Here is a 16,588-nt window from a genome sequence, read left to right on the forward strand (position 1 = left end):
CTTGCACACAATTACCATCTCCGGGCTTAAGGCTTTAGCTTCTGCCTTTCCACCCATTGATTTAGTTATAGTCTCCTGCAAGGCAGAACTACTAGTCGTAGTATTCTTCTTAAGCTCGAGGAGCATCTCATTTTTTTGGGTACGGCTGACTCTTAACACGTTTTCCCCCAAATCTTTCAGCTCCGGGTCCTCTCTGACCTTTTTGAGCAGTGCTGCGTACGAGCACGACTTCTCCCTTAGGCGCCTTCTGACGAGCCGAGGGTTCCGATTTCCTCTTCTGCTCCCCTTTTCGCTCCTCTTTCTTTTTTTTGCTGTTTCCCGCGTTTCTCCTTCCGACCTACAACGGTACTCCAGCTTTCACCCTGTAAGGTGGCGTCCTTTCCTTCGGCAGCAACAGCGTCCTCGAGCGTCTGCCTCTTTGACCCGCCTGGTCTTTCGTCTCCTGGCGAGGATCTTGTCCTCTTTGGAGTTATGGGAACTGGCGTGTTCTTCACTCCAATCTGCCTCTCCTTACCCTGTTTCGGAGGGGCTAGGAGGATAGTGGCCTTAGCCGACGCCGATGCTCGCTCAGCTGAATCTGCCCTCTGCGTTGCCGTATCGTACTCTTTCACGGCAGACAGTAGCGCCTTCCGGATTTTGATGACCATCTCCTTAATGTCTTTGTGGACATTGTTTCTCGTGTCCACGAACTTGTGGAGCTCCTCCACCAAGTGCCTCGCTACCACTACCTTTGGCGTTTGTGGGGGGTAGCTCAACGCACAGAGAAAGGAAACTGGACTTCCCACACATATGTTATTTGATTACATTCAAGCGTCACACTCGTTCGATATTTGCTATCTAATTCGTATGCCCTTTAGTAGTGATTTTCTGATGAAATTTTAACCAGCCAGAAAATCTCTGAGGCTACCACTAACGTTCTAGGCACACCCATTGGTTGTCATTCTATCATTATGACTATGCTGAACCAGATGATATCCCCTCTGTTGTATGCTAATAATTTCCTGGTTCCGTTGTCAATGCTATTCAATTTTTCTCTTCATTCGGGAACATTTTCGGATTTATGGAAAAATCATAATTATATTTACAAGAAAGGAGATTTAGGAATCGTTTTGCTCTATCGCGGAATAGCTTCTTTATGTGCAGTATCTAACCTATTTGAAAAGATTGTTCTGGATTTCACCACACATAACTACTCCGAATCCATATCCGAGACCCAACACGGTTTCATGCCTCAACGATCAACTTCTACTGACTTAATATCCTACACATTCTTCACTTCTTGGCAGCATTCGACATTATCATCCACCAGATAACTGTTTATAAACAAGAAAGGCTTGGATTCGGCGATTCTTTTATGAATTGACTTCACTCCTACGATAAATGGTTATAAAAATTGAAGACTGCACGACCTTCTTGAACCTTTAATATTCCTTCTCTATCTCAACGACTTGAATCTCTTGATAAAATGTATGAATCTATCATTTGCCAACGACTTTAAACTATTCCACCTCATTAAAACATCCATCGATGCCCATTCTTACAGTCTCAGTTGGATATATTCATAAATTAGTGTCATGTCAACAGGTTGCAACTGAATGCTACTAAATGCACAGTCATCTTCTTTAGCAGCAAACATTTCATGATCAAAATCGACTACAATATTTCTCTGAGTGTTCTTCAACGTGAATCATCCCCGAAGGACTTGAGAGTTCTGCTAGATTACAAATTAAATTTTAAAGAACACAGAGAATACACCATTAGCAAAGCTTCCAAACTTTCAAGATTTCGTTGTCGTGCTACAAGAGAATTCGTTGATATACACTGCTTAAGGGGTTACACCACTATAGCATTTTTAAAATTAAAATTATTGGTCCAAAATGTACTTTAGAGTCTTGAAAATGATATAACAAAAAACCGCAGGCGACAATAATTGCTAAATGTTCTAATTTTCAATTCTGCTGCAAAGCCTCTTATGTAAACCCTGAGCGCACTGAAAACATGAATTGCATTTTTCTCGAAACCACATTTTTGGAACTGGTCGGAAACGAAACTCGAACAAATGATTTTCTATCACTTTGAAATTTTTACAGTATATTCAGAATTGATATCTTCAGCGATGTAGGAAGGTTTTTTCTATAAACCAACAATTTTGTGTCGTTTTTTATAAAATTTTTAGCGTTTTTCTACTAAAAAGAGCACCATTTCACGAAAAATCAAAATATTGGAAAAAATCCTACGTACGTCGCACAGAGGCGTAACTAATTTCAAATCCTGGCTAAAATAGAAAAAAAATATTGTTTTTGTTTATTTGTCCATATTTTCAGCTTAAATTGTTCTTCGAAACATACTCTAACGTTTTGCTTAAAAAGAAAAGCGTGTTCGTTTGATAATTTTTTATGCAATTATTTGAAATCAGTGATTTTTTACACATTTTATTAGCTTGAAAGCCATTATCCCTAAATTTTTAAGATTGCTCAAAAACTAATTACCCAAAGTCAATTGTTGGTTCACGCAATAGTATTTGACCCCACTGCGTGAGAAGTTCTTTTCTCACGCAAAGATTGGTGCTACCGGGCACCAGTTATACCGGTTTTTCTAGCCCTTCTGGCAACCGGGTAATGATCAGAAGTAGTGAGCCAACATTAGCTCACTCTATGAGCGTGACTAGCATTTCAGTCTAGAATAAATCTTCATCGAAAGTGGATCACTTTTTCGATCCTGAAAACTAGTGTACGTTTAATAAAATAAAGTTACTGTGTGCAAGGTATAAGCCGTATGTAGGCGATTAAAGGCAGTGTTTAGTACAGTGAAAAAGTGCAGTTTAACTAGCCCGAAAACTCCTGCGCTAAGTTCTTCGCTGTGTGTTCGGTGCATCTGATAGCAGTCACCGTAAGTTTTCGCTGCTTCTCGTGCAGTTCTGTTTTATGCTCGCCTTAATTGCGAGCTGCTATTCGGTGGTCGTCGTTAATATTGGATACCTGCACCAGGTAACATTGCATGCTGCAAGTAGGGTACGTGTACCTGTAGTGGCCTTCATCCTACCGGAAAATTCTGGTGACATCGCACAAAATCACAACGTAGGGGTAAGCGACATCATAATTTTGGTGCCGTGACCAGGATTCTCGTCCGGACCGCGTGCAGTGCCTTCCATTGAGCATCGCCATTTTGGAAGCCAGCACGAAAGGAGGTTCTACGAAGGAAGGTTCGGATTCTTCGCTTGCTGCATATTAATACTACAAGGCTCGATTTATCGGGCGTAAGGTAATTACCTGTCCAAATTGTTTTGCGGGTATCGCAGGTGCCCTCTAGATTTTCTTCGCATTTCTTTGCATGATTGGACGGTTCCATTTGTTCCTGGTCGACAATTGCTGCTATTCGGCAAGGCTTGGTGGCACTGTCGCTGGCTTCAAGGCGCCATTTTGCCATCGGACAATTGGACCATTGTACTTCGTGGCGTCCCTAGCTGCGTTGATTGTTGTATGCTGTTAGCTGATTCCTGCTGGGGCATTCCGGGTCGTGGCAAATCCTTATGCGACAATTTTACTAACTGTGCCTAGTTTTTTGCTGTTTTTTGGAGCTGTGGCGTCCCTAGCCATGGCATTTGCTGTTTGCTGTACTGCGTCCCTAGCTGCGGCAACACGTGTCGTGGATTTTGCTGGTTGCTGCTGTTGCTGTGGCGTCCCTAGCCTTGGCAATCACTGCGGTGGTGATACTACCGTTTGATTGAAATCCAGTACGGTCGGTGCTGCAACGAGTTCCTGTTAGCTGTATAGAATACAAGGCACATCTTGCCTTGGAACAGGTGAGCACCTTTCCAAGTTTCTTTACCACGTTTTGCCTTTCTCAATAGAAAGGTATTGCAATTGCTCTGAAAACCGACTTTTTAACGGAGGCCCGGAGGACCGAATGACATATACCATTCGATTCAGTTCGTCGAGTTCGGCAAATGTCTGTGTGTATGTATGTGTGTATGTATGTATGTGTGTGTGTATGTGTGTGTATGTGACCAAAAATGTCACTCATTTTTCTCAGAGATGGCTGAACCGATTTTGACAAACTTAGTCTCAAATGAAAGGTGCAACGTTCCCATAGGCTGCTATTGAATTTCTAATGGATCCGACTTCCGGTTCCGGAATTACAGGGTGATGAGTACGAACACGCAGAAAATGTCGATTTTAATAAATTCTGCAGTGAATGTATAAAGGTGAATTTTTTTCCAAAATATGACCACAACTGCTTCGATTTGTAGTATTAGGTCACTAACATCCATTCAAAGTCTATTTGGCCACATTGGCCACCATCATCGGTTCAGGAAGCCCCGGCGGAAGTATCTAAATTCAGAATAACAGTCACATCGGTTTCTCGGAGATGGCTAGACTGATTCGACTAAACTTGGCCTCAAATGAAAGGTATTGCGTCCCCGTAAATGGCTATTTAATTTCATCCCGATCCGACTTCCGGTTCCGGAGTTACAGGTTGTGGCGTGCGATCACATAGCAAATTGTGATTCACACCGATGCTCCGATGAAAGCAAAAAAGGTAAAAATTTCGCTAAAATGTCTCTCAAACAACTTAAATTTGCTGTTCTAGGTCACCGACGGCCAACCAAACTTTCGTTGACTACATTGACCACCATAGACGGTTCCGGAAGTGCCCGGGAAAAGCGGCCATCTTTCAAAATTTACGAACTCACATCAGTTTCCCTGAAATGGTTGGGCCGATTTTCACAAACTTAGTTCCAAATGATAGCTATAATATCCCCACAGATGTTTATAAAATTTCGTACGGATCGCTTATATGGGTCCGGAAATATAGACTAAATCGTCCGGTCACATATGAAATTCCCATATAAGCAGGAACTCAAATTTTTTTTTCAAAGGGGGGACCCCATGAAATTTCAGAAATCGAATTCGTATTTTTGATGCCAAACATCTTTAAAATGCATGAAACGTCGAGATTTTATGTTATCTCGAAAAAAATTTTTTTTATAAAAATCGACTTTTTGGGACTTTGCCGATTTCGCACCTTTTTTCAGTTCAATATTACCATGGCTGTTTTTTCTTTTTCAAAATTTTAGAACTCGAATAATGATTTATTTTCTTGTATATAGTTGTCATGTGTTGTATAATAATAAAATGTAATATATGCATTTAAAAGTTTTTAATGAATATAAACAACGCACACATTCTCGTGATTCATGATTGAGAAAGGCACAATTGCACCGCTAGGTGGATTAAAATAGGTTTTGTGGGTCTACTTTTGGTCCTTTGGTCTGCAGGTCGTTCATCAGACACCGACGCGCTCCTGATCCATTGTCCCGCTTTACAAAATGGCGGAAGGGCAGTCACGAGGTCAGCTGCTTGCACGACGGGACACACTGCTTGCTGCTCTGGGTCGGGCAGAGGCGTTTGCTGCCGGATACGACGCTCAACGGGACCATACGCAGGTGACGCTGAGGCTCGAGTACCTGAACGGAGTATGGAACAACCTGGAGACGGTGCAGGCGCAGCTTGAGGACGACGAGACCACCGAGGAAGGTAGGGCAGAGCACGCTGCCACTCGTGCATCCTTTGAACCTCGGCTATTTGAAATAAAAGCCAGTCTCATTTCAAAATTGCCTCCTATTCCTAACAATCGGAGCCCTGTTCCCCCACACGTGTCCTCCACTCTCTCTGGTATCAAGTTGCCGACGATTTTTTTGCCCGAATTTAATGGAGATTACATGCAATGGCTTGTATTCCATGATACATTCTTGGCGCTCATTCATTTAAATCCGGAGGTGCCGGATATTCAAAAAATTCACTATTTGCGGGCAGCTGTCAAGGGGGAAGCTGCTCAGTTGATCGAGTCGATTGGTATCAGTTCCGCTAACTACGTTTTGGCTTGGCAGACATTGGAGTATCGGTACTCGAATGATTACTTGCTAAAGAAGCGGCATATGCAGGCACTCTTCGATATCCCGCGCATGAAGAAGGAGTCAGCTGCATCACTACATGGGTTGGTTGACGAGTTCGAGCGGCATACGAAAATCTTGCATCAACTGGGAGAACCAACCGACGCTTGGAGCACTATATTAGAACATCTGCTGTGTACGCGCCTGCACGATGATTCACTGAAGGCATGGGAGGACCATGCATCGACGGTAGCGAATCCGGACTACGCCTGTCTCATCGAGTTTCTGCAGCGGAGAACACGAGTGCTAGAATCCATCTCTGTGAACCATCATACAGTAGAATCAGCGTCAACTTCTGGTATTTCAGCTCATCCACCAAAGAAGAATCATCTCCACTCTCAGTTCCGCTTTACATCGTGTGCATCGACTGCTAGTTTGGGTGAAAAGTGCATCGCATGTAACCAGTCGCATTCCGTGACGAAGTGTCAGAATTTCAACCGGATTTCACCGAGTGACCGTCAGCAGCTTGTAAATTCCAAACGCCTTTGTCACAACTGCTTTAAGGGTGATCATTTTGTCCGCAATTGTCCTTCAAATTTCAGCTGTCGGAAGTGCAATCGACGTCACCATACGCTTCTTCATTCCGGGCAGAGCGATGGTTCCCGAAAGAACGTTAGCGAACGAGCTTCCTCTAGTCCTGGTGCAACCGCTTCTACTACGCCATCTAATGGGTCTTCTGTGGTCGAGTCATCTACGCAATCTACGGTGGCTGCTACTGAGAATGTTCCTGTGGTCGAAGTTAGTTCTGCTCTACAACATCCTCGCGAAGACGTCTTTCTTCTCACTGTTATTGTGAAGGTCATCGACACCTACGGTGTAGAACATCTAGCTCGTGCACTTCTGGACAGTGCATCGCAGCCGAATCTCATCACGAATCGCATGGCGCAAATTCTACGATTGCGGCGACAACCCGTGAATGTTACGGTACAGGGAGCCGGCAAGCTATCTAAGCCGGTACGTGAATCGGTGTTTGCACAGGTACATTCAAGGACGGGTGACTTTTCGTGTGGTGTCAACTTCTTGGTGATGAACAAAGTGACGGCAAATCTCCCTTCGCAAAGTGTTTCAACTGTGGGATGGAGGATTCCGAAGGGGTTGCTTCTGGCTGATCCATCCTTCAACGAAAGTCAACCGATCGACATGGTTTTGGGTGCTCGGCATTTCTACTCCTTCTTCCCCAGCGCTGCACGCATTCAGCTTGATAGAAATCTTCCGATTCTGGTCGACAGCGTCTTCGGCTGGATTATCGTAGGCTCGGCTAGCACAATCCCCCCCGAGCAGACTGCTCCTACGCCCACCACTTGTGATGCAGTCACTGTTTCAATGCTTTCGCTAGAGGATTGCTTGGAGCGTTTTTGGAAAACCGAAGAGCTGACAACGAACGACATTTACTCAATAGAAGAACGACGCTGCGAATCCTTGTACCAATCTACAGTATCTAGGAACTCCGAAGTTCGATATATTGTTAGATACCCTCGTAAGCCTGATTTCGATGTGATGCTTGGCGAATCCAGAAGCAGTGCACAGCGACGGTTCAGATATCTGGAAACTCTCCCACTTACTATCTACCTCACCACCCCGTAATTAAGGAAGCAAGTACGACGACCAAGGTCCGGGTCGTGTTTGATGGCTCTGCGAAAACTTCTTCCGGCTTCTCCCTCAATGAAGCTCTTTGCGTTGGTCCCGTGGTGCAGGACGATCTGCTGAACATTATCTTGCGGTTTTGAACCTTTCCCGTTGCTCTCGTCGGAGATATTGCCAAAATGTAGAGGCAGGTACAGGTCCACTCTGACGACACACCGTTACAACACATTCTGTAGCGATTCTCCCAACATTCTCCAGTACAGACGTACGAACTACTGACCGTTACTTACGGCTTAGGTCCATCATCGTTCTTAGCAACACGAACTCTCCAGCAACTAGCGGTGGATGAAGGTGATGCGTACCCGGTTGGCGGTCCGGCATTGAAAAAGAGTTTTTACGTCGACGATTTCATCAGTGGAGCTGAAACCATTGAAGAAGCTATCCGTATGCGAGTAGAGCTGAGCGAACTTCTGCAGAAAGGAGGATTCGAGCTCAGAAAATGGACGTCGAACTGTCTCGAAGTCCTCCAAGGTCTCTGCGACGATCAGATCGGCACGCGTTGCACTTTAGTCCCCACGAAACCATCAAAGTACTTGGAATTAGCTGGGAGCCTGAAGCAGATTACCTCCGTTTTCATTCTCAGATTCGAACAAGCAGTGAACCTCCTACGAAGCGGTCTATCCTCTCCGACATCGCCAAGTTATTTGACCCTCTTGGACTCATTGCCCCCGTCGTCATACGTGCGAAAATCCTGATGCAGGAATTGTGGTTGTTGTCCTGCGGTTGGGATGATCCTGTTCCAGAACCGATCAAATCGAGATGGGAAATCTACCACCAAGAGCTGGTGAAAATATCTGAGCACCATGTCAACAGATATGCATTTCTTCCGAGTTCCGTTATACAGCTGCACACTTTCGCGGATGCTTCTCAGGCAGCATATGGAGCTTGTACGTACGCCCGATGTGAAGACGTCCAAGGAAAGGTGAGGATTCAACTGCTAGCGTCGAAATCCCGAGTAGCCCCGCTGAAACGAATCACCATCGCCCGGTTGGAATTATGCGCAGCCGTGCTAGCCGCTCATCTACACGCGCGAATCAAAAAGGCCATCGACGTCAACGTTTCTGCATCGTACTTTTGGTCAGATTCCGCCGTCACTCTACAGTGGTTACGATCACCTCCGAACGTCTGGCCAACCTTCGTCGCAAACAGAGTCTCGGAAATACAGCAGTACACGAACGGATGTCAGTGAAAACACGTTCCCGGAGCTGAAAATCCTGCCGACCTGGTCTCGCGCGGCATGTCAGTCGACGAATTTCTACAAAGCAACTTGTGGAGCTGTGCCCCGGGCTGGTTGTCACTGTCACCACAAGATTGGCCAATCTTCATTCCCCCAGGCGTGCCAGCAGAAGAGCTGGAGTTAAAAACTACGGTTGCACTCACCCAAGCAGTTCCTACCGTTCATCCCTGGTTTCTCCGTTGGTCTTCCTACAGCCGATTACTCCACGTCATCGGATATTGTATGCGATTTGTCATTAACACCCGTTCAAAAGCACGAACCCAACCTTCGCCATCCCCCATTCCGGTCGATCAATCACTTACCGTGGCAGAACTAGCCAATGCCAAAACGTTTCTCGTCCGACTCGCCCAGCAGGATGGATACGCCGCAGAAATAAAGCAGCTGGAGAAGGAAAACACCGTGCCGAAGCAGTCCCACATTCGCCGAATGAGCCCATTTTTCGACCCAGAGAGAGTGTTGAGAGTAGCAGGTCGTTTAAATCTTGCCCTGTTACCTTATCAAGCAAAGCACCCTGCGCTTATTCCCACCAACCATCCGTTCACTCGACTAATCGCTGAATATTTTCATCGCAACCTGCTGCACAGCTGCGGGCGCCTGCTGCTCACTACGATTCGCGAAGAATTCTAGCCACCCCGCGGCCGTAGACTGGTTCAAAGTGTAGTACGAAATTGCTTTCGTTCTACTCGTCTTAATCCAATACTGGCCCAACAACAAATCGGTCAGTTACCTGCCCAGCGTGTGATCCCAAGTCGTCCATTCAGCATCACCGGTGTCGACTATGCTGGCCCACTATACCTTCGCCCGATACACAAACGTGCCGCACCTGCAAAAACTTACCTGTGCCTCTTTGTATGCTTTTCAACCAAAGCAGTGCATTTGGAATTAGTCAGTGATTTGTCCACTCAAGCATTCTTGTGTGCCCTGCAACGGATTATCGCTCGCCGTGGGCGGCCCACACACATCCACTCAGACAACGGGAAAAATTTCGAGGGGGCAAAAAATGAGCTGGCTGAACTGTTTGCCAGATTTCACAACCGTGCTGAACAAGCTGAAATAGCTTCCGTCTGTGCCGAGCAAGGAATCACCTGGCATTTGACACCACCCAAAGCACCTCACTTTGGCGGCTTATGGGAGGCAGCCATCAAAATAGCCAAAAAACATTTATACCGTCAGCTCGGTCCATCTCGCCTAACATTCGAGGCTATGTGTACCGTGCTAACACAAATCGAAGCAATAATGAACAGCCGACCATTGCTTCCACTAACTGAAGACCCCAACGACCTAGCTGCATTGACACCAGCGCACTTCCTCGTCGGTTCATCACTGCATGCCCTGCCCGACCCAGATTTAATGAACGTACCTGCCAATAGACTCGACCACTATCAACAACTGCAAGTGCGTGTGCAGCAATTTTGGTCGCACTGGAAGAAGGAGTACCTGCAAGAGCTGCTGAAAGATACCCGTGGTTGGAAACGCAACAACGAAATTGTTCCGGGGAGAATGGTCATCTTAGTCGACGAAATGCAACCACCGATTCGATGGCCACTCGCCCGCATAGAAGCAGTTTTGCCCGGCAAAGATCATCTTGCACGAGTTGTTTTGCTCCGTACAGCTCGTGGTATCATCACTCGTCCGATCGCTAAAATTTATCTACTACCTTACTCTACAGTGGCATCCGAAGCAGAAAAACATCCAGCAACGATCAGCGACGCACCAACAACCTAACGGAGTTCGGATAGTACATGTAATTTAGGTTAAAATCTCTAAAAACTGTTTCAAATTAAGAACAAAATTTATTGTGAACTAGCTGTAAGAATTTATGCTGTTTGTTTACGTTTTTGTGTTGAACATATTCAAGGCGGCGAGTATGTTGGTTCACGCAATAGTATTTGGCCCCACTGCGTGAGAAGTTCTTTTCTCACGCAAAGATTGGTGCTACCGGGCACCAGTTATACCGGTTTTTCTAGCCCTTCTGGCAACCGGGTAATGATCAGAAGTAGTGAGCCAACATTAGCTGACTAGCATTTCAGTCTAGAATAAATCTTCATCGAAAGTGGATCACTTTTTCGATCCTGAAAACTAGTGTACGTTTAATAAAATAAAGTTACTGTGTGCAAGGTATAAGCCGTATGTAGGCGATTAAAGGCAGTGTTTAGTACAGTGAAAAAGTGCAGTTTAACTAGCCCGAAAACTCCTGCGCTAAGTTCTTCGCTGTGTGTTCGGTGCATCTGATAGCAGTCACCGTAAGTTTTCGCTGCTTCTCGTGCAGTTCTGTTTTATGCTCGCCTTAATTGCGAGCTGCTATTCGGTGGTCGTCGTTTTGCTGCTACTCGGCGGTAATATTGGATACCTGCACCAGGTAACATTGCATGCTGCAAGTAGGGTACGCGTACCTGTAGTGGCATTCATCCTACCGGAAAATTCTGGTGACATCGAACAAAATCACAACGTAGGGGTAAGCGACATCATCAATATATAAATCAAAATTGTACTTTTCATAGCAAACTCCAGCAACTGCAATCAATTGGGGTCAATTTTAGCTTTTCTTTGTCATTTTTGGGTAGGTTTTATAAAAGTGCTCACTTTTTTCAATTTTCCACATATCCGTTAGTAAAAAAAGTACCTTGTCGGGCAATGTCGGGTAAATCTGTTAAAAGGAGAAACTTATTTGGAGTGTCCTCTCACTGTTCCACTAAGAAAATGTTCCCAGTTAATCCCATTCGGTTTTATAGCTATTTGAACATGTTGTGTTTTTTGCTCAAATGAGAATACAATTAAAAAAATCAGTATTGAGGCTATTTAAAAGATCTTATATGAAAAAGAATAATTTGAGATGGCGCCGGTGGTTGAGTGGTAAGCGTGACCGCCACTCATTCCAGTTGGCCTGGGTTCAATTCCAACCAAGGTCATTGAGATTTTTCTGAGGTGAAAAAATCTGTGGTGAGTGACGTCTTCCTTCGGAAGGGAAGTAAAGCGGTTGGTCCCCGGTCCATGAATTGATGGATCAATATTTAGTCCAGAAGTGAAGTCACCTCTCTGGCATCGGTAAAGAAGAAATAGTATCCAACGTCTATACTTACTAACAAATATCCTCCTCCCGTGATACTTGCGGAGTGCGCAGCAATGCGGCCTCTAGCAAAAGCAAGTATCGGACTAACCATTCCTTCAATTTCCTCCCGCGATCTACGTAACAATTTAGGAGTTGCACATTGAAAGATATTTCGCTACTCCCAAATATAATTATCTACTTATTCCCTGTGCAACTTCAACTAGTCCAGATCTATAACGGAGTAGCGGCCACGGGTGATCGCACAAACTCAAGCTCAAGCTTATATGCCAAGAATGATTTGAGTCCCCCATATTATTTTTTGTTAGATTGCGCCCATTAACCATATTGAGCTATTATGACCACGATAGTCATATAAAAGAGTGTGAAATATAACTTCCACTGACCTTGCTATATGAAACGTAACGTACACAAGTTGCCTTGGAAATGTAAGCGAAGCATCAAACAAATTATGCAATCTTCTCAATCCAGTTCCTTGTCTCCGGATTGCAAGTGTTAACGTGAATAATTCAGATTGAATACGATAATCACTTGGATAGATTTCTATTACCGAATTTACTAAAAATTGAATATTTTTTCTACTATAAGAAAACCAGAAAAGCAAAATAAACATATGAACTTGACACAAAATGTTTTAATTTATGAAAACAGTTGAAACAGACTAAATCTCAATGCGAATTTTTCTCAAACTGATAGATTACTCTAAAAACACGTTTACATTGAAAAATAGTAATGCTCGTGGAATTCGTTATTTTCGGCTTCGCATCATACTGCAAGGAGGTTTAATATTTTCATATCTTGGTCATAAATTGTCTAAAATCATGAAAAACCATTTTTCATCACTTGTTATCGTATAAAAAAGCTTAAAAACATGTGAAATAATTTTGGCCATGGATTTGGTATAGTTACGCCACTGTGCGTCGCTTGCTATTGCTTTAAGGAATCGAAGAAACTTTAGTTTTAAAGTCTTGGTTCAAAATTACGGGAATTGGGTTTCCGGCCGTGGTCCCTTTCCAAAAAGAGGTGTCTACGGAAAAATGATGCACAGCCGCCATCTTGTGACAAAATCACTTGAACAAAATATTTTTGTACTTCACAACTAGTAATATAAATCCCATGTTATAGGATTCTAATTAACCTCTTTATTGCGTCTAGAAAAAATCCCGAAAGATGCCTATCTTTTCGTGTTCTACAGTGATCTAATCCTTTAAAGGCGTTATATTGTGCTTTAGTTCGTTCTACGCTTGAATATGCAACTGTTGTTTGGGCACCTTATTACCAAAACGATATTCAACACATCGAAGCTTTCCAACGTGAATTTATCCAATTCGCACCTCGACGACTTCCATGGAGAGACCCGCTAAATCTTCCGGCCTACCCCGATCGCTGCAGGATCATAAATCTCGATCTCCTATCCGTTCGTCGGGATGTTTTCAAAGCCACTTTTATCGCGTATCTAGTTCAATCACGAATCGACTTCCCTGATCTTCTACAGTTATTAGATTTCGACAACCGATCCATTCGACCATCCATTCTTTCGTCTTCCTATTGCCATAACCAATTATGGCCATTATGAGCCATTCGCCAGTATGTGTCGTTTATTCAACCGATGTTCTAACGTCTTTGGCTTTCATCTTTCGCGTAATATCACTAAGCGATTGTTTGTTAATTCCTTGACAATTTAGCATTTGTCCCTATGTTAGTTATACTGTAGCAAAATTATAGTGTTAGTTGTCGAAATAAGCTGTGAAATGATAGATGTCTGTAATCTGTTGCTACTAAAGACGAGGAGGTTTTATGCCTGCTTGAGAAAGAGTTTGAATGAAACCTAGTTCCAGGAGGTTTTTCCCTGCACCAAATAAAGCAATAGAATAATAAAACTCAGTATAGAGGATCATAGGAATTATTCACACATTACTTCATCATCAACTAGAAAATCTTGCAAGATTATCTTAGTTTGAGTCCCCACGCTTTAGAACACTGATAGAAAATATTCGTAAATCGCTATGCATTAGTTTCGTACAGATAATTGTCAAAAATATACGAATTTTTCGTACATATGATGAATCGTTCGTAGTTCTACTGAACACTACAAGGTGATGACCATCTGCAATATAATGGGCTTGTGTTGACGGCTTCCATGGCCACGAATACGTTGTCTGGCTATGTGTTAGGTATTGCGACACTATTTCTCGATTTAAAGGAAGACCATCCAATGGATATCATGGCAAGCCGCGATTTCACTGGTGTCTTCTTAAAAGTCATCAATAAAACAATTAAGCTCTCTCTCTTTTTTCTTATTCTCAGACGTATCCTCTTCTGCCTGTACCGAGTACCACCGATAGTTTTAACCAACCTCAAGATGACACTTTACAAAACCGTCGTATAAGTCAACAAGCACTAGTCCTACAACATGAGCACCATACGCGCACCTCAGTGTGTTCTGATACTAAGCGATCTGGAAGTTTGGATTCTTTTAAAGAATTCATCTTTGGCTCCGATGAGGACCACCCGGTGTCTCGCTTCAGCTTCTGCAGCTTCCCTTTTCAAGTCATTAAAGCCTTCTCTTACAAAAAGTTAATTCAGATGTATTTTATTGGTTTTAATTGCTCGACTCAACAATGTTTCTAGATAAAATATGCCGGTCCTAAAAATTCGAGCCCAAAAAAATAACACTAAATCATTACTTCTACTTCTACTTACACATGAATTATTCCCTCATATCTATCTGTATATTGTGAGTTTCTGGATAGCTACAAAATTGCTAGCCTCAGTTATTGTACAAACATAATTTCAAATAACAATGGTAACGTGAAAGTGATTAAAAAAATGTATAAAATCTAAACCAGGAAGAAATGGAGTCTTTTCTATTTGACGTGCAATAACATATAAAACTAGTCAAGTTACAATGTAATTAGTTCAGTTAAAGTATTTTACCAATGTGAATGTATTTGAAACGCTTTTCTAAATTAATAGGGTAAAGTGCCTATTTCCATCATATTAGGAAGGGTGTCTCAATATTTCATTAATCACTCGGCCTATAATCGATGGAATGCGTACAAATTGGCTTCAGTAACTTTGCTTCGCTCTTAAAAACAAACATAATAACGTATGTGCTTATAAAACATGGAACTACTGCTCCCACATCTTCTGAATAACTGGTAATTTCCCCTTTGCCAAAAAGTCACCCTAAACATTAACCTCTGAGGCACTTGATTGCATCGTTCAACCACTTTCTTAACAGCTCATATTTCACAAAAGCTAGGTTCATATACACGATCGATTTTCTAAATCAAAGTAGACTACAAAGTAAACAACTTCTCTAGTAAAAATGTGATTAGCACCGTGTGTTTTGAGCAGTAATCCAAATAAGACTAACCTGTTGGCAATATTATTTCGGGATAATATGTGGGCTTTTAGTTTATAAGATCGATCGAAGTAACCTCGAAGTAACGCGTCGGATGCGAAAAGTTTTCGCTGCCGTCAATTTGCTTTCTTTATAAATTGTGAAAAATTTAAATTTCGAAAATACTGAAGTGAATATCAAGAAAAATGTTTTTTCGGGAAAAATGAGAACTAAATGACGGCAGGCTATGCCGTTACAGGAACGGATGCTCTAGGGATGGTGGAGTGAAGTATAGATTGAAGCCAGTAAATTCGTATTTACTACTTTACGGACCCCACATTTATTACCGGTGAGCCCATTCTGGTTATATTTTTTATCTTTCTTTCTATGTTATTGTTCTACAAACTTTAACTGCAATTTCAAATGCGGTTTCATCGGAGTACGATTCGCACGAAGTCAAGTGAAAAGTGCGTTCCGGTCGTCAAACTGAGTTGCAGAGAGAGAAAGTGACGTGTAGCCCATTAAACTACCGGAAGCAACGTGGAACGTGTTTTGGCAGTACATAGGATATAGAAAGGATCTTCGCATGCTGGATACCGGTGAGGCCGTTTCATTTACCTTTTCCAAATATTTTAAATATCCTGTATCCAGCAATAACATTTTTTCCGCCTTTTGATATCACCGTCATCTATGAAAACCGTATTCGGTTCCGAGCGTTTTCCTTAAGTAAATTATAAGACTATTATAAAATAAAAACGCTTGTAAGGACGTGGCCAGGTGTGTGGAGTTGAGCGGGTCTACGTCATTGTAGATCGTGGCGAGGTCTGATATGGCAATGTTCAATTCTGCAACTCCATCTACGATTTGTGAAGGCGTTCGTGCTATGCTATGCTATTGTTCTACAAACTTTATTGTTTATTCTTTTTGTTGAAATCTCCACTAGATTTATAACAGTTGTAGCCTAGATGCCGTATAGTGGCATCGGTGTACTAGAACCAGGAATTGATTCACCGTTTCCGTAAAAATGAAAGAAATGCGTGGAAAAAGCGGCAAATATTATGAGAAAATATGAGATTTATTTTTATCGTTTAGTTCACTATTACCACAAACTAACAGACATAACACTATGAGGAAATTATCGATCCACCAATCTACCCAGAACACCAATTTTATATACGGTCCCAAACACTTATTTGCTAGTGGTTTATCCGGCAGGTTTGGGAACATTTTTTTACTGGAGGTCTATCCCCCGTATACTTGATTATATGTCAGTGACGCTATTGGCGCAAATGCGACCACCGTCCAAACTAAAAATATATTTGATATGATAGTTAAAGCGGT

General features: G+C 42.9%; 4 protein-coding genes across 6 annotated transcripts in view; 3 read left to right on the plus strand and 1 right to left on the minus strand.

Moving 5' to 3' along the window:
- Positions 1-16,588, minus strand: part of LOC131682724 (arylalkylamine N-acetyltransferase 1) — a 136,861-nt gene that overhangs the window by 97,572 nt on the left and 22,701 nt on the right. The gene's annotated exons all lie outside the window — the stretch shown is intronic.
- Positions 5,330-7,537, plus strand: LOC131679987 (uncharacterized). The gene has a single exon (XM_058960727.1). The coding sequence runs from the start codon at positions 5,330-5,332 to the stop codon at positions 7,535-7,537; it is 2,208 nt and encodes a 735-aa protein (XP_058816710.1).
- LOC131679988 (uncharacterized) lies at positions 8,037-8,786 on the plus strand. The gene has a single exon (XM_058960728.1). The coding sequence runs from the start codon at positions 8,037-8,039 to the stop codon at positions 8,784-8,786; it is 750 nt and encodes a 249-aa protein (XP_058816711.1).
- On the plus strand, positions 10,071-10,559 carry LOC131679990 (uncharacterized). Its single transcript, XM_058960729.1, has one exon. The coding sequence runs from the start codon at positions 10,071-10,073 to the stop codon at positions 10,557-10,559; it is 489 nt and encodes a 162-aa protein (XP_058816712.1).

The sequence above is a fragment of the Topomyia yanbarensis genome, chromosome 2 (genome assembly GCF_030247195.1).
Source record: "Topomyia yanbarensis strain Yona2022 chromosome 2, ASM3024719v1, whole genome shotgun sequence".
Lineage (NCBI taxonomy): Eukaryota > Metazoa > Arthropoda > Insecta > Diptera > Culicidae > Topomyia > Topomyia yanbarensis.

What these genes read in the sequence shown, in the direction of transcription:
- LOC131679987 (XM_058960727.1), top strand. Translation starts at nt 5,330, where the DNA reads ATGGCGGAAGGGCAGTCACGAGGTCAGCTGCTTGCACGACGGGACACA.
- LOC131679988 (XM_058960728.1), top strand. Translation starts at nt 8,037, where the DNA reads ATGGACGTCGAACTGTCTCGAAGTCCTCCAAGGTCTCTGCGACGATCA.
- LOC131679990 (XM_058960729.1), top strand. Translation starts at nt 10,071, where the DNA reads ATGAACAGCCGACCATTGCTTCCACTAACTGAAGACCCCAACGACCTA.